The following is a 27,061-nucleotide window of genomic DNA, read 5'->3' on the forward strand; positions in this document are numbered from 1 at the left end:
GAAGTACGGAAGTTATTGTAAATAGAGAAAAATAAAGGGTTTTGTATACCCTTCTTGTGTATCCTGTGTACTTCCCACAGTGATTGAACATAGCTTTAGTAAGCTCTCTGTTCCGAGTCAGGTCCTTGCATGTTCCCGAAGAAAGTAAGACGGAACATTGAACCTGATAGTGGCGCCCAACGAAGAAGAATAACCATGGCCGAGTTTCAAGAAGAACCTGTGCTGCCTGCAGAAGCGGCTCAGAATCCAGAAATGCCAGCTGCCGCCCTGGAAGGATTTGGTTGCATCGTCCAGACCATGCGCGCTTCGATGGAACCAGAAGCAACATTTAATGGAAACTCACCGGTAACCAGTTTTTTGGAAAAATTGGATGACCACTTCATGCTCTACCCCGTGCACGAATTTCAAAAAGTTACCTTAGCTACCAGCGCTTTGAGGGGCCAAGCGCTTAACTGGTTCAAATGTATAGGCAGAAGTCTCTTGGGTCAAGCAGGAAGTCTCACCTATACTTACGAGAATTTCAAGACTGCCCTAGTAAAAGCCTTCCCTGTTGTAAGGGATCGTGCGAAATTAGAAACGGAACTTTTTAGTATATATCAACAAAGAATCGAAAACCTCTCAAGCTTTATTTTAAGAAAAATTCACGTCTTCAAACTCTTGTATGGAAACCGTCCGGATCCTGAGATAATTCAAGTTATTTTGCCGAGGTTACTGCCCCAAGTGCAAGACTTTAGTGAATTAAGAAATCCGACTACACTGGAAAAGTTATTTGAGCTAGCAATCCAGTTTGAAAGTAGAAGAACGGCAAACGTCGAAAGAAGACGCCAATATCAACAGCGAAACCAATTTGGTGCGCCAAGACTACAGCAAACTCAAGCACACGGCTACGGAAGCAAAGCGAATCAGTGGGCAAGGAAACCCGAGCATTCAAAGCCAGCCGGCGAACGTCGACAGTTCAATAGCAATCCAGGAAAAAAGTCTCAAGGCCAGTGGAAAAAGAAGGAAAGCACGGAAATGAAAAATAATTTAAACTAAAACGGATTTCTTCTGACGGGAAGGTGCGGAAATCCGAAGGCCAAGAAAACCCCTCTTCCTTCAAGTTAAATACAGTAATGGTGAAAAATTTGACTCTTCCGAAGATTGAAGTGTTAGTGAATAATATCCCAGCCACCGCACTCCTGGATACAGGCGCGCAGTATTCCTGTGTGGCAGAAGATTTTTTTAGGAAGTATTTTCGGAAATACCGCATATATAATTCAAATAATACGACAGTGTTAGCGGCGCAAGGAGAAAAATGTAAGTGTATAGGTAAAGTACCGCTGTATGTCCGTATCAAGGACGAACAAGTAAAGGTGATGTTTTTTATAGTAAAGAATCTGCAAGCACATATAATCTTAGGAATAGATTTTCTTTCAGAGGCACAAGCAACGCTGGATTTTAATGAAGCGTCCCTTAAGCTGACGATGAAACCAGTTCGTGCAGAAAAGGCTGAACCGCCGATGTTAAATCTTGACCACCTGCCTAATGACGAGCAAGGAAGAATCCGACAAGTGGTAAATGAATTTGCTTCGTTATTTAGTGATATTCTAGGATTTACTCAGGTTACTAAACATAGTATTGACACCGGAGATTCAATGCCAGTCCGCCACAAAGCATACCGGTATGATAAGAATAAGGAAAAAATTATAGAATGGCATATCACCGATATGCTACGTAAAAAGATCATAACGCCCATCTCAAGTAGTTATGCTAGCCCGGTGGTTTTATGTAAGAAAAATAATGACTATCCTTTGACACATCCAAAAAGGTTGAGATTCGCAATTGACTACCGTAAATTAAACTCCATAACTAAATATCCGGTATATCCGTTACCTATTATTGAAGAAATTCTAAGGAACATAACATCCACCAAATATATGACGACTTTAGACTTAACGACTGGTTATTTTCAAATAGGGGTTAGGCCTGAGGACGTGCCTAAGACTGCTTTTATAACCAAGTCTGGCACTTATGCATTTTTGCGTATGCCGTTTGGCCTTTCAGGGGCGCCGGCAACATTTCAGCGATGTATGGACATTGTGTTAAGACCTGTTCTTGGAAAGTCCACATTTATCTATTTAGACGATATCATTATTACTAGTGATAATCTCGACCAACATGTACAGGATTTAAGACAGGTGTTTTCTTTATCAAATGAGGCCGGTCTAAAAGTTAATGTCGAAAAGTGCAAATTTGCAGCCCCTGAATTAAAATATTTAGGTTACAAAATATCTCAGAAAGGAATAGAGACAGACGAATCAAAAATAATTGCTGTACAAAAGTATCCGACTCCAAACACTGCGAAGAAGCTCTCTTCTTTTCTAGGACTTTGTTCATATTATAGGTCCTTTATAAAAAATTTTGCAGCTATTGCTGAACCATTGTTAAAATTAAAAAGGAAAAAGGCAAGATTCTCGTGGACGGCCGAAGCCAATAGTGCTTTCGAAAAATTAAAACAAGCATTAACGCAATCCCCTGTGTTGAAATTTCCTGAAAAGGATGAGAATTTAGAAATTTCAGCGGATGCTTCGGATTATGCGGTAGGAGCGGTACTTTCGCAAAATCAGCAGCCCGTGGCATTTTTTAGCCGAACTTTAAATCAAACACAAAAAAACTATTCCGCGACCGAGAGAGAGGCACTTGCAGTTCTGTTAGCAGTGCAAAAGTCCCGAGTCTATTTTGGAAAGGCGCCAATAACAGTGTACTCTGATCATGCGGCGGTAACTAGATTGTACTCAGGGGAAAACTTATTCCCAAGGTTAATAAGATGGGCACTCAAGCTACAAGAATATAATCTGGTAATCAAGCATACCCCCGGAAAGGAAAATATCATAGCAGATGCCCTATCAAGAATTAAAATAGATGAAGAAGGTAATACCGTAAAGGTGGCAATGCTCACAGCATGTACAATAAATTCCCGAGAAACTGTAATAACCGAACTGGGTAAGGATCCTGAGTTTGGAAGCATTTATGAGTATTTAAAGGATCCTGAAAATTTTAGCCACAAAGATATTGTGGCGATAAGAAATAGGGCGGCCCATTACGAACTAATAGATGGTCTATTATTCTATACAAAAACTACGAATTCCAACAACGAATTTCGACCTGTTATCCCAGCTAGTCTTAGATTAAATATCCTGCAGGAGCTCCATGACAGCCCTTTAGCTTCTCATGCTGGTATTCGAAAAACTATCCAACGCGTACGCGAGGCAGTCTATTTTCCTGAACTGCAAAAGTTAACAAGGGCGTATGTCCAGTCCTGCCCAACATGTCAAGCAGTTAATTATATTAATTTCCGCCCGGCCGGGTTTCTAAATAGTATTAAATCCGAATTTCCAAATGAAATAATTGGCATCGATTTATTGGGCCCTTTCCCAAAAAGTCAGTTAAATAAAAGTCGCTATCTCCTTGTTATGGTTGATCATTTTAGTAAGTGGACCGAAATTGTTCCCTTAAAACGAGCCTCCGCGAAATTAGTTACTGATTCTATTTTAAATAGATATATTTTAAAATACGGGGCGCCCCTAAAAGTTATATCGGATAATGGTCCTCAATTTGTAAGTAATGTATTTGAAGACATGTGCCAAAAACTGGGCATACGTCATTTAAAAATGGTCCCTTATCGGCCGCAATCAAATATAGCGGAACGGGTCAATAGAAATATAGTGAAAATTATCCGTAGTTATGTTAAAAATTTTCATAAAAGCTGGGATAACTATGTCAATGAATTTGCTTTCGCCCTTAGGACCGCAAAACATGATACAACGGGCAAAACTCCTGCTGAGTTATTTTTAGGCAGAAAGATTATAACGCCGTTAGATAAATTATTTTATGTGCAACAAAGAGCCCCAGAATTTAAAATGGGTGATATAGAAAAACTAATTAAGGAAGCAAAGAAGAATACTGAAGTAGAATACTGAAGAAAACAAAAACTATATTATGACTTGAAACGACGGGGAGTAACTTATAAAGTAGGGGATGAAGTTTTAAAAATTAAGCATTCACTTTCTTCAGCACCAGAAGATAAAACTGCCAAATTTTTTCCACGATTTGAAGGACCATATGTCATAGAAAAAATAACTCACGCTGTAGTAGTGTTAAAAGCTAGAAATGGTGAAACCTGCTCCGCAAACATTGATCAAATCAAACCCTACTATGATCAAAATGAAAATTTTCCAAGATCTTTTGCAGGATCCGGCACGGCAGACACCGCAGGCACAAGCTCCAGAGGTGGAAAAACGACAAGTACAAGGGCAAGCCATTAAGAGGCAGGAGCAAGTGAAAAGAAAGTTTCCCCGCGGAAAAATTGAAGGTAGCAAGAAAAAGAAGCCGTTCCACCGTCCAGAAAAGAGAGCTCACGATCACCCCCAGAATGAAGAAGGGAGAAGGACGACGTATGCAAAGAGAACCAGGAGAAATGACGGCAACTATAACCCGGCTCTAAAACGGAAGATCTACTCATCCGACAGGACTCTCCGCAGCAAATGTCGCCGAACTGCGGAAGGGCCACCAGCGACGGAGGAAAAGTTACAAGGAAAATTTGAACGGCCAGCAACGAGGTCCAAGCAGGAACACGAAAGAAGTTTCCCGGTTCCGCCAAGACCAGCTGCCATCAAACGACCAAGACCACAGGCAGAAGCGAAAAAGAAGGTATTCAAGGGTGACCGAACTGGAGAAAAAAGAAAGCATCTAGAGGAAGGCACTGAAGGGCGAGCCCGTACAAGAAGGAGGATAAATCAAACAACAATCTGCACTACCTTTCAGGACTGGGCCCAGAAAAGAATGTCCGAATATCACAAAGATAAGTAAAATTTTATGTTACTTTGCAAATTTAAGTTAATCTTTCATTCTTACTGCAAGTGGCAGATTTCAAGAAGTTTTACCTCATGCGAGGTCTACCTTTATCGCCAAAAGGGCGAGAAATGAGTTGTTACCGATTTTGGTATTATATTTTTCAATTACTCGCGCGTAAAACTAAAGTTGATGTATAATAGCGTTGTGTAAAGACTTAAATATTGTAAAAAGTTATTGTATAAATATTATTTAAAACATTCTGGCAAGAAAGAAGTTTTAGTCTGAAAGACTTTTTGAAATGTATTATTTCAATGTAGAAAGAATTGGCACTTGCTTTGAAAAGAATAGAAGTTAACAATGTACTACTAATGTATGTTTTCAAATGTGTAAAATTAACGGCATGTTAATATGTTCTTATATACAATGTGAACTGTTAATTTAAATGTTAAGAAATACCGTGATATGGTAAAAGTGAAAGTAATGTTTAAAATTTTTTTTATTCGTGTGACTGTAAAAAGACTAAATCATGGTGAATATGTGTTAAAGGTTGAATGATGTAGTTAGGCTCTCTGACGCTACACTTCAGAGTTAGCCACTTTCAGAATAGTACCTCAGGGTTTAGAGTTGAAATAAGGGTGTGTTACGATGTCTTGGTATGTGGAATTTTAACACGTTAGTGTTTTGATTGTAGGAGGAAGTGTTGAACACGTAGACAGAAACACATTCGTGTTTGGTGTTCTTTTACAACACATGTCAGAGAGCACGGGGAGAGATAACTAAAATAGTTATGAATGAAATAAGAATGTTAAGAGAAATATAATTTTACATGTTACTTGCCATTTCATTGTGTAACATTTCATTAAACTAGTTTTCCTTCCAGATCTCTGGAAGGAACCAGATTTGAATAAAAGCTCCTGTTTAGATGCAGTACAGATGAAAAAAATTGTGTGTCCTGGGAGCTGCTATTGTAAAAACAAATTTCTTTCTTTTAAATTTCTAGTTTCTAGCGAAAAATGTTTGTAAAAGATTGGCCTCGCGTTAGATTCTAGAGCTAAAAGTTTTCAACAAGGTCGTTTTAGACCTCAGTTTCAAACTAATTAACGCTGGCGGGAAGTATGTAAGGATCTTAAGTTTTACTAACGTTTATTTTATTTTAATCTTTACTATCACTTCTTATTTTCTACTTCCGGCCAGAATTATAAGCGTTAATGTATTTATGCAAAGTTTGTCTGGCGAACGCCAAGTATTTAAGTTGTGGCTTTTTGCCAAGCGAGAGAGAGGAAGCAGTGAGTCGAAGCAGGCCGCTTACCTTAGAAGTTTTACTCAGTTGCTGGTTGCCTTCCAGGCCAGAGGTTTTAATCCTCTTGATAATTTTTAAACGTATTGTAGTGTTCACAGTTCTCTGTACTACATACGGCTTCCTGTTAATATAAGGCCAATCTTCCACGTTTATCATTTTAAAGTTAAATTAGAGTTTAGTTTTATCTTTTATATTTTTACGTTTAGACCCCAAGTAGTGGGTCTGTGTATTCCGAAGTACGGAAGTTATTGTAAATAGAGAAAAATAAAGGGTTTTGTATAGCCTTCTTGTGTATCCTGTCTACTTCCCACAGTGATTGAACATAGCTTTAGTAAGCTCTCTTTTCCGAGTCAGGTCCTTGCATGTTCCCGAAGAAAGTAAGACGGAACATTGAACCTGATAACTTATCCACATTAGCCTTAAATGTAATGATAGTTGTTTTTTTTTTTTTTTTTCTAATCCTAGGTAATTTAGCAGGGCTAGACTGAGTCTATAAACGTTTTGTATTTCAAGCGCAAGTCAACACAAGATATTCTTAAGACTTTGGCATACATATAAAGATAATAAAAGTCAATGTTGGACAATAAGAGACAGGAAAAGGTAATATAAAAGTTTGCCCCATGGGCAGCAGCATTTGGTGCCCATGTCCTCCTGTTTGCTACAGAACTTCCTCTGAAGATGATCGATATTATTGTCACTCATCCACATTAGCTTTAGAGGTAATGATAGTTGTTTTTGTTTTAATCCTAGGTAATTTAGCAGGGCTACACTGAGTCTACAACCTCTTAAAAACATCAAAAACTGCATGGGATTTGCCTTGTCATACCTTCGGTTAGAGCAAAAACAAGGAAAAATAAAATGTGTTGAAGTGGCCTGTTCAACTTTGTACTTGTTACAAGTTCGGAAAACCTTGTAACTTTGTGATTTAATTAATATGCCTGCTGAAAAAGAGAGAAAAAGCTATCTTTTGGCACTTTCCAACAGCAGAACTCTTCCTGGAGTTGTTCTAAGATGGCAAGAATGATTGGGAGAAGTAATCTACAAACTACTTATCTGCAAACCTCTGATGGGAAGAGAGTTTTGTATATGTTATCAAGTATTGTCAAATTCTTTTTTAAGAAAAGCAACAATCTCACTGCCCCTCAGACCAACATGTCAAGGAATCCACTAGATATGTACAGTGCGAAAAAAAAAAAAAAAAAAAAAAAAAGATGGGACAATTTGATGTCTCCTGTTCTACTGGGCCGATTGACGAAATTTTACTTGAGTTTTTCATGTCTCGAAAGCGTGACTTAGGATATGTATTAGATTTGTATATAGCATAGTTCTAATATAGGTATTCTGACACAAAATCGGACTTTTCTGAAATTAGTTGCCAATGTTTTTTTCAGATTCCGATTCTACGACTCAAATTATGCCAAAGTGCCAAGTTTTGTGAAAATTGCATGAGTAGTTTTTAAAAGATTAGCTCTTAAAATTTTAGCTCCTCAGTGTTAAATGAATTTGATGTATATTTATTAATATATCTCTTTTTATTGTACTTGATTCTTTCTTCCAAAATTCGAAATTTAGGCTTAATCTAAGTATAGTTCGCACATTTTTTCTTTTGATTTATTTTTAAAATTTGTATTTTTAAATATTTTTTATAAATTTTCGAATTTATCCTATAAAATTTTTAACATGTTCTTAAAGTAGATGTATTTCTAGGCACACCTGCAAGAAATTAGAGTTTTTTATTCGAAATTTTCTAAGATACATATGAATTTGCATATTGGCGAGTTTTGAAATTTGGCATCTTTTTTTTTTTTTTTTTTTTTTTTTTTTGAGCGATAGCTACGCCACACGTGGTTTACGCACTTTGTTAAAATTATTTAAAAGTATGAAAGGTGATATTTTTTCCGCTTCTTTACAATGAAAAAAAGAAAAGGAAAATAGGTTGCTATAAATTAACATGTTCATCAAGTAAATTATTTTAGCGCACACTGAAAAAAATGCGCCAAATTAAATTTTTTAATGTCTCCGTAAATTTCGCATCAAATTCTACAAAACTTAATATTTAGGCATAATCTGAGTCGTAGAATCGAAGTATATTAATAATTGGCATGTTATTTCAGAAAAAGTCCGATTTTGTGTCAGAATGCCAATATTAATACAATGCGATATATAATTCTAATATATATCCTAAGTCGCGCTTTCGGAGACGTGAAAAACGCAATTTGAATTTCGTCAATCGGCCCAGTAGAACGGGAGATATAGAGCTACACGTTTTTTTTTTTTTTGGCAGTGTGCATTATGGTACTTCGACAGCCGAGAAACGAGATTCAAGACTAAGATGCTAACACTGTCCAACAAGAAAGTACTGTATGCAATGAAACTTGTCGATCAAATTCCATAATTGTGTAAATCCTTTTGAAAAATGGATGTGTGATGTTATCGATTACATTAGTTTCTGACCTGAAGTCAGCAGTTTTAATCTTTAAATTAAGTTAGTCATAAGAAGTCCTAAATAAATAGATAAGACTTCACAAGGCAAGCTTATGGTGCTCAAACAGCCGAGAAACGAGATTCAAAACTAAGATGCCAAGTTGTCCACTGCAGGCGTCTAAGAAGAAAGTACTGTACGCAATCAGAGTTGTCAATCAAGTTCCATAAATCTGTGAATCCTTTTGAAAAATGGATGAAGCACAGATTTCTGTCGCTTACATTTGGTTCTTACTTGAAGTCAGCACTTTTAATCTTTACATGAGTCATTAAAAGTCCTAATTTGCACACAATTGCCAGGAAAATCACAATTATTTCTGCTGCCGTTAGTATACCTGGATCGCATCAGGAAGCACGTGGTCTAAAGTCGCAATCAATTGTCTCAAAACGTTTGGAGCTTGAAATTACTGGTTTAGTCATCAGGTCAGCATGGAAGTGAACGTTTTGGAATCCTATCGAAGGATTAAACCAAGACCTCAAAAAGTGAAGTTCAGCCTCATGGGAAATGAAACCCAATATTTTTGCTTGTGAAAAAAAGGCCTTTTTTTATTATTTGAGGAGTTTCAAATCGTTAGAAAAGCTGCAGTTTTACGCTATTTACCACTGCTGAGAAATCTGCATTCCATCTCGCGTCTGCGCAGTGCTGAACAGGTAGAAAGATCATTAATATACTCGTATATAATCCCCTGGTAGAAATCAATATACTGTGTGAAGATTCTGTGTCCTCCCGATTTGCCTATCCATATGTACGTCGTCTTGGTTAACGACGTGACCAGCAGCCCCTATTCTCTCCAACGTGAGGGGCATGGAACCTTGACATGGAATACGGCTGTTAAAAACTAAAATTACAGCAGAAAACTAACAGGATTTATATGAAGTATCGCATGGAATTGTAGCGAACTACCTACTGACCTAAAAGAATAGACTCTACTGACATAACGCAGCAATTCATACTAGCCATGTAAATCACCTGTTTGTTTCCTCACATATAGGTTGACATACTCTGTTCATTTGTTTTGTAGAGCTTAACCCTTTATTGCATGGTGATGCATATATGAATCATACCAATTTCTACTGAATTTAGCGTTAAACAAATTACAAAGGTGGTTTACTGGACCGATTTTTATTTTAATATATCCATATCAATGTTTAGCTAGTCTTCTCCTCAGTAGATGGCAGCAAAAACCTGTATTCTTTATTTCATTAGTGCCAAGAACACAGAATTCATTTCTGTTTTTTGAGTGGTCAAACTAGCTCTGTCTTATTCATAAATTCGATATTAGAAGCTTAAAAATTTTACTCTATATAGCTGAAGGTATGTACTTTTAATTTCTATGTTAAGATTTAACCACAGAATTGTTTTAAAATGAAAGATTTCTATTTTTCTGTTTGATTCATATATGCATCACTATGCATTTATGATTAGACTTCACTGTAGAGTACAGTCTGATGCATATTTGAGTCAGGTTAAAATGCAGAGTGGTTTTTTAATTATAAAACTTCATAATACCTTTTATTTCATGCTTATTTTTACATCAGCAATACCCACTCGATATTGGCTCGAACTCCGCACCTCCCAAATACGCGTCGAGTGTCCTTCTAGTTACACCATGAAAGCATGTGGAAAAGAGGTAGAAAATACCTTATATACTGCCCCTTTTAAAGGGTGACAGGGATGAAGGAACAAAGTCGCCAACTCCTGGTGGTAAAGAATTAACGTCCACCACATTATTAATTCGGTCGCCACTGAAGAATTTCGTAAAATGTTTTTGATCCCAGGAAGCTGAAAAATCCGCAATGCCCTGGCCGGGAATCGAACTGCGAAGTTCTCGAATACACGTCAAGCTTGCTACCAGTTACACTACGAAGGCATGAAGAAAGGAGAAAGAAAATACCTCTTAAAACAAATACGAAACACAAGTCTGTGATCTGGAAACATGCCCGTTTTCCTGATCAGAACAACCTCAGTGTCAGCATTGTGAGCCAAGGTTACAGCCAGAGTTTCCGGGGATGTCAAAAGAATGTTGAAGATTGATTACCACTAACATTGAAAGGTAATCACTGAAGTATTTCGAAGAGTTAAATAGTTAATTTTTCTTCAAATTTAAAGTAAACGAAGCGCAAAAATTGCCGTACCACCATGGCAGTGCAATATCATGTATTTTTGCTATAGCAACGGTTGCTGTAATTTCCACATAATTCCATGTTCTACCTCACCTTCCATGCCCGGCAGATTTTATTCCAAATGAATGTTTTGTGTTTAAAAATTCACTGAAAAGGCCTCATCGATATAAGCTTTAAATACGATGCTGATGAAAATTGTCAGTTATTGGTGTTTAGAGCATGATAAAACAATTTTGCGCAGTGTTCTTATCTCACTAAATCACTTAATTTTTCTAATAAATCATTACACACATGATTGCGTAACATGGGGATAGTGACATTGCAAGGAAAATTAGAATTGTTCTAGAACAATAGAGAATAAGATTATAGAATTATTTCTGCATTCTTTTGCCTCTTTTCTTTCGTAAAAGTAATTTAAAAATTTTCGAAGCCATGTGCATGAAAAATCAAGCCTCTGAAATGTGTTGCTTGCATTTTAAATATGAAAATTAAATGTGCGACCTTAGAATACCTTAGAATATTTTTCATCAAGCAAAAGTGTCATTGTAACCTACCTGAGTAAGCATTCCTAATCCTTCTTTCCAAAAAGATTCAGGATGGTTATCGTTCGGATACAGGTTAAATGGAGCTCTGTGACCATGCCTGAAAATCTAATTAACAAAATTAAAGCACAGTTTCAAAACTTAATTAAATGCTGTAATAAAATTATACATATTCGAAAATAAATTATATAATTATAAATTGCACAGTATACTGGTCACATATATACTGGTTACCATTAACTAAAGAACAATCAAAATCCGGGATAATTCATATACACATACGCCATCTTTATCAGATTTGATCTGTGGCGAGTGAAGGAATGTTAAATAAGTATATCGAAAGAAAACCAGTCAGTTACATCGGTATAAAGAATAAAATAGCAGCATTAAATACAAATGTTGTAGAGGCATTAGGTATTTTTTGGAAGCAGGCAAGATGAAAAATTAACAACGCCTTCGCCGGGAATCGATACGCGGATTTCTGTAATACACGTCCAGCGTATACACCAATACACCACGAAAGCACGCCAAGAAGATGAGAGAAATACTTATATACTCCCCTTTTTAAAGAGCGACTGGGGTTTTTAGGGGACCCAATCGCCAAATCCTAGGTGGAGAGAATGATCATCCAACATCCTTTTAGTTCGGGCGCCAATGTAGAGACATTAGGTTAATTGGAAGCAGGAGAGATGAAAAATTAGCAACGCCTTCGCCGGAAATCGAACCGCGGACTTTTGGAATCTGTCGGTAATTATTTAGCAAAATAGCCGGACGGTTTTGGATGTGTAACGTGTATACGAGCCAGTTTCCCTTAGAAAGTCCTCCACGAAGGCATCCCTCCCTTTAGGCAGATAGTCCTCGAGCATTTGCCGTATTTAAATAACCTAACCTAACCTAGCCGAACGGTCTTGGCCATTGATGAAGAATATATTAAGTTTCAAATGTCGATCATTTGAAATAACAACGTTCGATAGGAAAATATTTCCGAGTACAATATTTTAATGCCTTTTTAAAAATCATAATATAAATCATATTTACTCCAGCTTTCATCAAAAATCTCAATCCATTTTGAAGATTATTCTGGTTTTTGCATAATTTGCGGAATCAAATATAGAGGAAAATTGCGAAAAGCAGCATCTCATTTGTACACCTTAGTGGATACCTTCATTTGTATCTGAATATAAGAAAGTTATCATTATAAAATATAGATTTATGATTACAGTAAATGAATCTTGGTTGTGGAAATAATTGAAATTATCATGTCTCAGATAAGATTATGATAATTGTTCGCCATTTAAAATTTAACAAAACCCAATATATATTGTTGATTATATTAGGTATTTAGTTACATACTGTATTAATATTCTCTCATTTGTAAAATTATATATACATGTAAGATAAAAACTATGAAAGCGAACTTCTAAATCTAATTCACCAGAACTTCTTTTATTTATTTCATTTGGGAACTTCCTCTCTCTGTCTTAGAAATAGCGTCATTAGTCTGCGTCATTCAAATTAATCATGCGATCTTACGTAACGCTTACTGCAGATATCTCTTGCCCAATCAAAATAATTGTAAACGAAAATTAACTCGAACTGAAACTTAATTTCCTCCCTTCTTCCTCTGAAGTACTGGGACACTCTCTTTTCACTTAAGCTTTCATTCTGTTAAGACGCTTTGCTGCAATCATCTATATGCTGCTATGATAGCTTCTACCGGTATAGTATTAAAATTGTGAATGTTCTGGAAGTGGGCACGATTGGAGTGTTAAGTGAATTGTGGCCACAAAATGCGAATCTAAATAAATAAGGAATTTAATCCGGCACGACTGCTTCTTGAAAATAGATGGACGTTCTAAGCATCAAGTATCCACGTTATCGACATTTCTGCGCATCTACCTCACAGTGTTCTTACATTTCAATGCTTCAAATATGCTGTGCTAATACTACACACACATATATATATATAATAAAACAAACTTAGAAGTAATGACTAGCTAAAATTTTGATGGCGTAGAAGTGTTGATCCATAATGAATAGGAATTTGGAGGCGAACGCAGATTAAATATTCATTTTTTATTTCAGTAAACATGTTGCGGCCACGAACAAGTTCACACTAATTGTGTTTATTCCAAAAACCTTACATTTTAAATAAATTTACAGTAAAAAAGCAGGAACAGACAGCTAGGCCCATGCGTAGAAAGCAAGTGCGTTATGTTCAGGGAGAAATCTTAATTCAGATCGAGTTAGTTTTGGTTCTCAATGCACTTTGTTTGAATAGATAATATTGCTATAAAATTATTAATGGTTGCTTGAGTTTTAAATCCATTTACATCATCAGAGTTACGAAGGAATCATATGACATGGATTAATCTAGAAATGACACAGTGCAGAGATAGCTTACTATTTTTAGAATTAAAAAGGAAATTTACTTTGTTAATTTAATTTTTTACATATTCTTTATTTTATTCTTATATATTCCTCCCTTCAAGAAGAAAAAGGCGTAGCGACAGAGAAGCCTTTTTAAAGAAAAAGCGTTAAAGCACTAGAAAATGAAGAAAAACGTACACCATAAAATTCTGAGGAGCAATAATTAAATAAATAACTGTAAAGTATTTTTTTTCCTTTGAAAACATACAGACTCCCCGTGCACCACATATGTACAACACGGGGCTTACAGAAGTAAGTTATCTAAAACATTAAAAGTTACATGCATAAATAAACATTAAAAGTTACATGCATAAATAAAGCGAACAAAAGCAGAGAACAGCAGTCTGGACTTCACGAAAACAGATAAGTTCACTGGCCAAGTCACACCGAACATTTTCAAATCGTTCTGTAAGCATAATCTAGGGCCATCAAATGTAGGGCATGAGAAAATCAAATGTTTCACATCCTGAGGAACTCTTTTTGAACATTCACATAAATTGTTTGATCGTAGATTAAAACGAAACAGGTAACTTGCAAATTTACCGTGACCAGATAAAAACTGAGACATTTTAAAATTTAACGAGAGGAAAGACTCGGAATTCAGTCTATGGTAAATAGAAGGAAGGAACTTTTTGGTGACTTCAGCATTACAAGACGAAATGCATCCCTCATTCCACATAGCTAAAAGCTTTTTATAATGAAAGGGCTTCCAATAACTCTTTGGAATGCTAATGTTAATATCAATGGGTAAATTTAAGGCATCTTTAGCTAAGAAATTAGCTCTTTCATTTCCATAGAAACCATGATGAGCACGCACATAAGCAAAGCAGATATCAATACCTCTAATTTTGAGTAAACTAACAGTTACTAGGGTTTCGATAACTAATTTATCGCAGCTTTTAATACTGATCAAAAGTTGAAGAGAAGAAAGAGAATCAGAACAAATAAGGTACTTTGAGGATGTTGTTCCATTATCCTGGGTCCACTTGACGCCAAGATAAATGCACAGAAGTTCTGCTTGAAAAACTGTGCATTCATTTCGTATACGGTGTCTAAAAAAACAAACCTCGGAATGGCCTTCAAAAAGAACAAATGCAAGGCCAACCTTGTTGTTCATCTTGCTGCCATCTGCAAAGAAAACCATATGAAAACTTATTTCAGCAGTCTCTTTATAACGCAGAAATTTATGGGTTCTAAAGTAGCGGGATGAGGAAGATCAGTGAAGGGGACAATTCCATTAATACAGTCTTCCAAAGCATCAGTTGCTAATGGCTCGAAAATATTATTCTTATATGCAATTTCAAAATCAATAGGCGGAACTCCTGCAAGAACAAAAGTAGCCTCATAGCTTAAGGTTCTATAACCACTAATAATACGAAGAAGAATTCTGCGTTGAATCTTTCTTAAATTTCTTTTGTTAACTTTCTTGGCAAGAACAATGTCCCCAAGCACGACAGCCGTACGAAATGAAAGGTATAATACACTGCTTATGAGTTTCTTAACATCGTAGCTTACTCCAACAGTATTCTTGGCGATTCCATTAATAATTTTTTCACATTTAGCAGAAAGGAATTCAGTGTGCTTTTTCCATGTTAATTTTTGGTCAAGAATGACACCAAGATACTTAACATTTTCTACAAATTCCAACGGAGAATTATCCAGCATCAAAGGAGCAATATTTTGTTCATCAAACGTACTGGGAACAAGCATACCTTTACTTTTTGAGGGACAGAAAGTGAGTTTATGAGAAATCGCCAAACTGGAGACTAATTCTAGAACTTCTTGTGCTCTCAAAAAAATGTTATTTAAAATCCTTCCTTGGAAAATTAATAGTAAGTCGTCTGCAAAAACAATTTTTAAACAACCGTCGAGATGACTTAAAAGATCATTTATTATTATGTTCCAAAGAGTAGGTCCGGATACAGAGCCTTGTGGACAGCCCTTTTTCTAGAGAATAAACCTTACCTTCGTTCCCAAATTCAAGCTCAGCGGTCCTCTCGTTCAAGAAGCTTTTAAGAAGGTTATAGATATTATGAGGTATACCAGCATCTTTTAAAATTTTTAAGATAGATGGCCACCAAGCATTATCAAAAGCTCCTTTGAAATCCAGGAAAATGAGAAGTGTAGTATACTTCATTTTCTTTGCACACTGCAAGATATTACAAAGGCGAATAATGGCATCTTCAGCGGACTTCCGAGGAGTAAATCCGAACTGAGAATCATTATAAAAGCATTTTTGTCTCAAATACCAATTTCTTCTGTTAATGAAGAGAGTTTCAAGACATTTTCCCAAAGTACGCAAAAGACTAATGCATTTAATATTATCAAGATAAGGGGTTCTTGTATCTAAAGTTTTAGGAATTAAAACAACCCCCGCCCTCTTCCATTGTGCTGGAAAAACTGCTAATTGTAAACAAAGGTTGAAAAGTCTGTGTAAAAATGTGCTATCCACCGCATGAAAGTGCTGTACAATTTCATTAGAAAGAGAGTCAAGCCCAGGTGATTTGTTCTTCTTGAGATTTTTAATAACACTGTTAACTTCTGAAGTAGAGAACGGACAGTCCATAAAAGAAATATAAGGTTCATCAGACTCAGTACGCATAGTTGTATGAGAATTTCTATCATCACGCGCATTATCTCTTGGGAAATTCTTTGTCATTATAGCAACAGTTGTATCACTCAAACTCGGAGTAACACTGCCATCCGGGAGTTTAATTCCCGAAATCTCAATCCTTTTCGCAAAATTGGTCTTAACCCCATACTTATATATATATTTCCAGACATTGTGAACATTAATAGTTGAGAGAAAATTTCTCCACGACTCAAGCTTGGCATTAGCTAATTTAGCCTTATAATTATGCCGCAATTCGAAATATTTAATTTTATAAATATTTTTAAGAGGACCGTTTCTTTCTCTTTGGAATCTACGCCTAGCAGCATTTACATGCTCTCTGTAACAATCAATTTCCTTAGACCACCAAAGGACCCCATTCTTCTTACTTTTCTTCATCGGAATTGAAAGTAAAGAACAATTAAAAATAACGGTAAAAAGTCTGTTTACAACATTTTCTAATGCCATACAATCAGAGCATCTGTTAAGAAGGATATTCAAGTTACACAATTCTCTCTTACAAAGTTCAGTAAATAAAAACCAGTTCGCTCTTTTTAAATTAAATGTACACAAATTAGAAGATATAATCGGACGGTATAAAATAAGTTCAAAGATAATCATTTTATGGTCAGAAGCTACAAAGCGTAAGGTCAATATAACTCGAGCCTTGCGTGGAACAGAAAGTAGGTCCGCGATTTTCATTAAGTAGAAACAAATGATTCGCACTAATAAAACCGCTAAGCTTTGTTCCCCTAAGCATCAGTAATAGGACTATGCCAAATCGCTGATTTGCTATTCGAATCCATACCACATAAAAAATTGCATGGTTTCTTCATCGTTAAAATACGTGAAATTTTTAATAGTTGTATGTCAATATTAGTTTGGGGCTCGAAATAAGCGGAACAAATAGTCAAGTCAGATCCATTAATTTTTATATCTAATTTTATATCTAAAACAACAGTATTATAAACTTTATGATTTAAGTCCAAAAAAAGAGAAAGATTTTGGTTGCGAACAATAACAGCAGACTTGACAACTTCTGCTTCGGAATCATAGTAAACTTTATATTTTATTGGAAAGCCAAGAAGAACACCTTCATAAAAGCGCGGCTCCTGAATCAGTGCGACATCAGTATCATTTGCCTCCATATATAAAATAAATTGTTGAGTAGCAAATTTTGATTTGTACTGTAAAGTATTGGCAGATCATTATTCTTTTAGATTCATCAAAATTACATATGCAATAGTAATTTAAAATAAATAGGATTAAATTTACTGCGTCACATTGTTCAAACAAACGGAGACAGATGCGAACAGCAGCAGCAAAAGGTCTTATATCAGCAGAAGGAGCAAATAGTCTGACTAAGATTGGCGCGAACTCTGCATTTATAGTAGCGATTGCTATAAGACCTTTGCTGCCGCTCTTCCCATCTGTCTCCTTTTGTTTGAATAGTATGACGCAGTAAATTTTAAGTTAATCCTATTTAGTTTAAATTACTATTGCATATGTAATTCTGGAGAATCTAAAAGAATAATGATCCGCCATTTGAATTGAATATTGATGTGAAATCAAAACAGTTAACTTCTTTGTCATCATTAGATGCCAAGCTTCTTCATTTCTGTGCATGACTGCCAAAATATGACAGTTTTATTAAATATAGTATTAATAAAATATGACGCAGTAAATTTAATCCTATTTATTTATATATAATTTTACAAATGAGAGAATTTTAATGAAATATGTAACCAAATACATAATATAATATTTATATATAATGTGTATGTGATGATAAAATTTAGTTTGGCAGTCGGGAACTTTTGAAGAATCACAAAATCACTTTATATTCCAATTATATCTTTATTACTTGTTGCAGTTCACAATGGGGAGCCAATTTGCACCCCACAATTTGGATGATGGCGCATTACATTTTCAACCAAAGCAGAAAAGCAGAAACGTCTTCAGCCAGCAAGCACAAGCAGAGAAAGAGGTTGGGGTAGGATTGTAACAATATTTATAATTAAATTTTTCGTTAATCTGATTGACTGAAACTTATAGGCAATGCAGAAGTTTCAAGATGACTTAATGTGGAATACGTTTTTAGATATGGCGCAGTTTAGAGAAAGTTAAAGATAAAGTACCCAAATTAAAAATGAGCAGTTGCACCTATCTTGTATAAATAGTTAATGACTACGTAGTTTCCCTCTCTTTCGCCTCTCCGCCTGCGTGCTGACAGCTTGTCGTTCAGCCTCTGCTAGCTATTCGTCATTATGTAAAATGTAATTGCATATCTAAGAGTATTGGCCGCGTTTAGCACCCCTAATTTTCTACAGTTATGTATTAAGAAATTCGTCATTCAAGAATAAATTATGCTTAACTATCAAGCTGGTCGTGCTTCTACAAATTCCATGCGATCATCCACTACGCCGTAATGTCCAGCACTACGCAGCAGTTTTCCGGCCATGACTAAAAGTGAATTGTTTTCATCTTCCGCTAAAAAGTACGATTATTACACACACACACACATATATATATATATATATATATATATATGCAAGAAAAATAAGGAATATGTAAAAGATTAAATTAACAGCGTAAATTAATTTCCCTTCAGTATTCTAAAAATAGCAACGCCTATTTGCACTGCGTCAGTTCGAGAAAAATCTATATCATATGACTCTTACGTAATTCTGGTGATGTAAATTGAACTAAAACTCAAGCAGCCAATAATAATTTTACAGCAATATTAACTATCCAATCAAAATGCTTTGAGAACCAAAACTAACTCAGTTTGACTTCAGATTTCATCCTGAACGTTACGCACTTGTTTCCTACACTTTGCCTTAGGTCGACTATAGTCTGTCTTCTTCTTCTTCTTCTTCTTCTTCTTTTTTTTTTTTTTTTTTTTTGCTGCAAATTTATCAAAAATGTAAGTCTTTTCGAACAGGCACATTTAATGTGCCGACTTGTGTGTAGCTGCAACATGTTGCTGAAAACAAAATTGAAGATTTAATCTGCCTTCGCCTCCAATTTCCTAGTCATTATGGATCAACATTTCTACGCCATCTGCCTTGGAATTCCAGTGGAAATGTCTGCAATAACCAACCATCTCTTCAAACTTCCATGCGTAACGGAAATTCATAATGACCGAGTACCTGCAAGTCCAAAAGTGCTAACGTCAGTGAAAACGAAATGTACAGCCATCTCTTAAATGTTTAGAAGAAAAAAAAACTTGTTTTAAATAATCAAAGTGTGCTTGTTCTTCACAGAAGTGTTATCATCCAAATTGTGGCTAAGACTGTGAAAGCGAATTAGTTAATTAATGCCTGCATGTTCTAATCTTCAATATATGTACGGCTCCGTCAATCTGTGTGCGCAACCTGGTATCAGCAAGTCAACCACACCCCGAATCGTTCCAAAACAAGTGTATTTAAAGTCAAAATAAATGCTTCGAAATTTAATCCAGCACATGCGGTGATTTAATAAGTGCAACAGAATCCAACAGCAATAAAAAATGTGAAAAAAATCGAATCACAGATTTGCTGCGAGTGCTTAAAAATGAATCTAGTGCCACCCTTTCAAAATTAATTCAGCGTTTGTTTACAGTAAAATGACGAATGTTTTCCGAGTGCTAACGTTTCAAATCATTCCAGTGCTTTCAAGGTCATCGAACTGCATATCTTGATCCGGCTCTTACAATAATAAATTCGCAGTTATAGGATTAAATGTACACTTAAAGTAGGTGCCAGAAAATTATTTTCGCCTCTGCTTTTACGTAACTGAATCTACATTGGGAACAGATATTTTTTCCCTTTATAAATTGGACATTAAAAATGAACACTGTGATATAAAGAAATATAATTTAATAATATTAGAAATTTGAATTCTAATAATTTAGTAAAGCAAGTAAAGAATTCTTAGATTTTTAATTATTTTTAGGGAAGGCTATTAAGATAAGTTTTTATACTTTTGCAATTTTGTTGAAAATTTTGAATACGAATTTTATAATTATTCTAAAGTTGAAGTAGATGTAAAAAATAAGTGAAATTAGTACAGATACGTAATATGAAATCATGGTAAATGCATGTCAAAGTTTATGGGTGATTGTGTGTTAAGTATACAGTTTGTTGAGGGAGTATTGGTTCCTAAACAGAGGCCTGTAATTACCTCTGTACAGATGTTCCGTTTACCCTCGTCATGTAAAATAATGTTGGAGGCTCTCATTTTATGAGTATGTGTAATTTTTCTATAGCGGGTGACACGTTTGCACAAGCATCCGTAATTCGTCGTTGAAGGTCCTGCAATGTTTATGATTTGTGGCATACATCTGCTATTTGAGGTATCCGCACAGAAAAAGGTCCATTGGAGTCAGGTCAGGTGAATGTGGAGGCCAATCTTCGAAACCACCGTACCCGATTATTCGTTCTCTGAATTCCTCCATCAGGTACTACTTCACTTACGACATCATGTTGGAACCATCCATTTAGGAGTTAAATAAAATCACGTTCTCAACAAAATCAGGTATTATGTCTTGCAGAAGTTCTAAGTATTGTGCGGCCGTTAAAATACCCTGGTAATACTGAGCCGATTAGCCTGTTATTATAGATTCCACACCAAACATTAATAGAAAACCGTATTTGATATCAAACGTCGGCAGAACATGATGGATTTTCCTGTGCCATGGGTGTTCTGCCAATTGTACATTTCATTCCACGAAAAGCATGCCTCATCCGTCCACACTATACCTGCCAAGCATGTTGTCTGGACCTCTATCTGGTTCATGAAGAAGTTGCACCATGCAAAAGGTCTGTCGGCATCCCCGTCCAGTAATGCCTAATTAGGCTTTGGTCGACATGGATGAGCACCTAATTTATTTAGGATTTCTAAAAGTGATATTTTGAGAGGCCACAGTCTTCACTTATATCTCTTGTGCTGCTGTTTGGATACGCGAGGCCGTATGATGAGACATCTTCCAGTTGCACTTTCCACCCTGCTGGTCTGCCGGATCGAAGTCGACCAGTCACGCAGCCTAACTCCCTTAAACGTTTCACAACCTATAGAATGGTTTTGCATAAAGGGTGCGGGCCTGCAAGAAAACGTTGCCGATGCAACTACGCTGACAATCGTGCCTTGCGCTCCCATTCACCGTAAGTAGAAACATCTTACAACAATGATTTTTTTTTTTTTTTTTTTTTTCAAAATCGCTCCATGACCATGAGCTTCAACATACAACCACAAGGAAATATCTCTTTTATAGATGTCTCAGGTGAACGGGTGTGACGTTTCATACACTATTTGCATAATGCACAAATTCGCACACCATGCTCAAGTTGAGTTGAGTTGGTGCGTTTTGCGACATGAATGTGCACGATTGGTATGTTTTCTACTCTGTTTGTAAAGACGATCAGTACAAGGATGAACTCCACGGGGTTTGAATCACAGTCCTCTCGACTTTGAATTACAAGTGACATAACTGCAAAGCGATTCGGGCATGTTTTTCATCCGAAACATAAGCTTTTCTCCTTTCGTTCAAGTTTCGTGACGTCACAGTTTCAGAAATCACGAATAAAGAAATGTGCATTTTCAGCGTTCTGTTTTTAGCACTATATCCACAAGGTGTGTATTCGTACTAAATCGACGATGCTCTAGAACTTTGTAATGTACTTTTTCTTCCTATCTCGTATCGTTTTCGAGATAGGGAGGCTAACTTCACCGTTTTCTACCAGGTGGTGCTGTAAGATCTCCGCCGTTTTCGACCAGGTGTTGCTGTAAGCTATCTCATCAAGTAGGGCATAGGCACTTTACTATACCTAGACACCAATTTTATGAATATAGTTGCAGCCGTTGGGCAGTTAAACGGGTGGTAACGGACGTTAGTGGGTACCCTGTCTATATATTTCTATTATACATATATATATCTACATTTCTATTACATATCTCTTCTATTGTATATATATATACACAAAATTATGTATATGCAATTACGTTTCCAGCCATTTCGTTTTAAAATTTTTGCAGGCAAGTAAGTTAATTTTAATTTCCTAAGTTTTATCTTTAAATATCTAATTAACTACTTTAATTTAAAAGATTATGTAAATTTTGATTTTCTTTCCATTTTGAATTTAACTTTTTAATATTAAAAAATGTGTAACTCTTGTTTTTACTTTTGAACTGAGTTATAAGAGTGTCGGGGAATATTCCTTCTAAAATAAGGATCTCGTTTAGTTGTATTCTTGATGAGCAAATTAAATTTTAAAGATGGTCTTACTAATTTGATTTTGTTTATGAAGGTTCTTTTGGCTTAAATGGACTAATGTCTTGCTATTGATTGAGTATTGTTCGTGACTTATGATCTGGCTCTGCAAGAATAATAATTTGGTCCTTATTTGGAAAAGAAACGAAACACTCTCAATTTAGTTGCTGTTAATTGATACTAGATTGGTTTGTTCCCCTTGACAAGTCAATTAATCTGCGGTTAATGATAATAACTTTAAAATTTAAAATTTTTACCTTTGATTTTGGTGATTTTGCGATTCATGATTTTTCTTTACAGATTTTTATGGTTTTTACTACAATAGAGGTCTACTAATTTAAAATACTGCGTAAAATACTAATTTTTTTTCTTATAATAATTAATGGTTAAAATTGAATTTCAGTTCCTTGGAGATGGTATATGAAAATGTTTTCTAATAAGTTATGTATATATATTGAACAAAATATTCAATATCGAATACTAATAGGAAAAAACATTGTACTATAATTGATGCCTTATAAAGAAATCAACTATGCCTATATATAAAGAAATCAACTTGTTATATATTGCGCTTATTAGTACTGAAAGTTCTTTAGATTTTACTTTAACTTTACAACTTTAAAAAAAAATTTAAAAAAAAAAAAAAAAAAATCTTGTTTCTTATGATAACAAACACTGAAATGTAAACGAAAATATTTACTGGATATATAATATTTGTGCATATGTTAAAATATGCACAACTGTTTATATGCTCTTTATTATAAACTGGAAGCCATTAATATATTCCAGAACTTTTTATGCGCTCAGTAGATGAAGATATTTTCACCGCTTCTCTTAACTTTTAATTCAAACTGTTTTGCAACATTTAAAAAAAATGTTTTTTTAGTTTTACTTATTCGAAATTAAAATTGAAAATTATTTATATTTTGCTCAAATCACAAAAAAGTGGCTATTAAAAATAGCTTACAGAAAAAAAATCTCTAATATAATTCTATTAATATATGCTCTTAACATATTCTAATTATAATGTACGCTGTAAAGAAAGTGTTTAAATTTTGTTTACATTTTGAGAATTACGTTTTACACTACGGTCTATGGATTTTATTGTATTTATATATTACCAGGGATTTTAATAATAGAAATGAAAATGCTGAAGTAACAGAACTGCAAATAAAGCCATTAAATAAAGTTAATTTATGGTTCAACAGATAAATATATAGCATAAAATCGATATTTTTTATCTGTTTCTATGGTATATAGCAAATTATAAAATATGGAGCTGAAATATCAAAATTTTCGTCAAAATACAGAAAATGAAATAGATTACCATTTGAAGAAGTATTAGCTCCCTCCTTGTGGCGTTCCTCTGTGGTATGTGCGGGCGTGTGCTCTGTAAAACTGTTTCACTTTTAGATTCATTTGGAAACCATCGAGTAATTGGATTAAAAGCAAAGGTAAAAATGAATTCCTTGATACAATACAGAACAATTAAGTAAAGAAATATAAGCAAATATTTTCTTCGCAAACGATGACAAATATTCCTCATAGTTGTGCGTCAAAGCTGTGTGTTTCTAGTCATCGCAGTAAGTAAAAATTTGCAGAGGAAAATAATCTTTCCCAATCTTCATTTTTAGTTGAGGTTACTCTTCATATTCCTTCGCAAAGACAAAGTATTTAAACAGCGGCTCAGAGAGGCGTGGAATATAAACAACGAGAGGTGGAGATCTAAGCTTCATTGCAGTTACTGCGGCACCTAGGTAATAGAACTGTCACATCTGAGGTATTGGTTCCAAGATTTATTGCTAGATAACTTCTTTCTTCACTGGCCATCATGTTTATCTCCTTCACAACAGAATTAAGAATTGGATAAAAAGGAGAAAATTATATTCTTGATGAAATACAAAATAATTAAGTCAAGAACTATAAACGAAATATTTTCTTCAAAGGCGACATCCAAAAGCTTCGGTTCTGTAATTTTGTAATGTGATGTGAAAACGAACTGTAGCAAGCTGAAGCCACTCCTATAGTGTTTTACAGACAACAAAATATTTAAACAGTGGCTCGAAAGAGCGTCAGATATGAACAAAAAGAAATAAAGATACTGATTATAAACATTACTTATAGAAATATCCCACTTGAAGAGCTGATTTCACAATTTACTACTTCATAATTTTGAATTATCATCAAAATTATAGTTTATTTGCAAGTGGGCAATGATACAGATCAAATAAAAAAAAATGTCTTTTATTTTACTGTGTTCCATAAAAAGGAAACTAAGAATTGCGAAGTGTTTGAAGATATGGTACCTTGAATAGTTGTCCCCCACTTACCAGCTTAATATCTGAAAGCAATCATAAACCATTCGCATTTTTGCATTATGGAACCCGCAAGTACACTGCGAGAAAAAAAAATCTAGATCTTCTGTTCTACTGGGCCGATTGTCGAAATTTAACTTGCGTTTTTGATGTCACGAAAGCGCGACTTGAGATATATATTAGATTTAAAAGTAGTAATTGTTCTAACATAGGTATATTGACACAAAATCGGACTTTTTCTGAAAATCACATACCAGTTTTTTCTATATTTACACTGGTGTGCAAAAATTAAGGACGAGACGATTTTTTCAATATAACTTTGTACAAAAGCTTTCCAAATCAACACATTTAATACCGTAAGATCCCCAATACGTAAAGACATGAGTAATGTAAGCAACACTTACTAAAAGAGAAATCAGAGGGATAAAAAGAAGCTTTATTGAAAAAGTAGCATGGAGCGCAATGCGACTAAAGGCCGAAAAATCCCTGTGATGGGTGTCCAGCAAGAAACATCCGGTCTTTAATAGGGGATATGATCTCCCCTGACTGCTAGGCAGGTTTCACAGCGTCTGCCCATGCTGAGAATGAGGGTGTCAATGAGTTGTTGAGGCATTGCTGCCCATTCGTCTTGCAGCGCCAATCGAAGCTCCGGAATCGTTACTGGTGGTAAGGTACGAGCAGCCAAGCGTCTGCCTAGAAAATCACATACATGCTCGATGGGATTGAGATCCGGAGATCGTGCCGGCCAATCCATACGTTCAATATCCTCACTCTCTAAGAGCTGTTCGCCAGCTACTGTGCGATGACATGGTGCATTGTCGTCCATGAAAAGGAATTGCGGACCCATAGCGCCTCTAAAAAGACGCACATATGGAAGAAGAATCTCGTTACAATAACGGGTCCCGTTGACTGAACCTGCGTCGAAGATGTGAAGGTCTGTACGACTACCAAGCATGATGCCTCCCCAAACGAGAACACCGACACCTCCATACCTGTCCCTTTCGATGATGTTCGAGGGATGATTGCGGCTTCCCCGCTCTCTCCAGATGAGTATGCGATGAAAATCGCTACTCAGACTGAATCTGCTCTCATCTGTAAAGAGTACTCGTCTCCATTCATTGTCTCTCCAATTCCGGTGTTCCCGGCACCACAGAGAAAGCCTTCTCCGATGGGCAGGCTTTAGAAGTACACACCGTACAGGGCGTCGTGCAAACAGACCACCACCGTGCAGTCTTTTGGCCACGGTAAAACGCGAAATCGGTCGTTCAGTCGCCTGTGTCGTGTGTCTAGCGATTTCTCCCGCTGTCTGCCGCCTGTTTCTTCTGGCCTGTAAGGCAATATACCGGTCATCTGGGGTTGTGGTTCCTCGTGGACGACCACTACTAAACCCCCGGATAGCTATTCCTGTAGTTTGAAATTGTCTCCAAAGTCGTGAAACGATGCTGTGAGCAATTCCGAACTCTGCAGCCACACTTGTCACACTGCGGCCTTCCTCCAACTTCCCAATGATTCGACCTCGGGTAAAAAGCATCCAGATGTCGTCTAACAGATTGATTATTCGCCATTTCTCGCTGAGGCAGCAATTCGGTGTGATTTTAACTGCTATACGGCGTGCAATCTCTTTGCCAGACATACTGATCTTGGTATGAATTGAGGTATGTATGAGTATATAGTCCTGGGGACTTTTACTCAGAAATTATTTACCCTGCGGGGTACGTCATAGTGAGAAGTAAATCCACTTTATTTAAAGCGGAAAGTTTCTGGTGAAAACATCGTCGCATGGGTGTCGCCATCTATTGGAACATCAGGAAGTAACAAGAAGTAAAATTTTGAACTTACTTTTCCTCTTCTGCGAAATCAAGAGCAATCTTCACTGCTAAGAAAGCGATAGAAAGTTTTTCTGTTCTGGATTTAGCGGATTTAATATTAACTGCAACATCGTTCATATCTTGAATGAATTTGAAAAAACTTGGGATATTGGATTATCATTATCTGCTGGGATCTTCTGCTGTTTAAAGACGGCGCTGAATGGGATGTTTCTTTGAATTTCTTTAATTTCAGTTTCAGATTTAGATGAGAGTGCTGGGAAATCTTTAAGATTTGGAATCTCTTGGGTTTTCTCTGCAGGTTTAGGAGTTTGAAAACGCTTTTTATAAATCGGGCAACCACGGTAGG

General features: G+C 35.8%; 1 protein-coding gene across 3 annotated transcripts in view; it reads right to left on the reverse strand.

Annotated features, from left to right (window-relative positions):
- The window catches only part of LOC118198845 (uncharacterized), a 176,659-nt gene that overhangs the window by 54,679 nt on the left and 94,919 nt on the right, over nucleotides 1-27,061 (reverse strand). For all 3 annotated transcript variants that reach the window (XM_085811340.1, XM_085811339.1, XM_085811338.1), the window contains exon 7: nucleotides 11,293-11,388. In XM_085811340.1, the coding sequence (XP_085667466.1) occupies nucleotides 11,293-11,388 (96 nt within the window). The remainder of the gene's footprint in view (nucleotides 1-11,292; nucleotides 11,389-27,061) is intronic.

Source organism: Stegodyphus dumicola, chromosome 2 (genome assembly GCF_044657685.1).
Source record: "Stegodyphus dumicola isolate Sdum_Otavi_A_Nest chromosome 2, ASM4465768v1".
Taxonomy (NCBI): Eukaryota; Metazoa; Arthropoda; class Arachnida; order Araneae; family Eresidae; genus Stegodyphus; species Stegodyphus dumicola.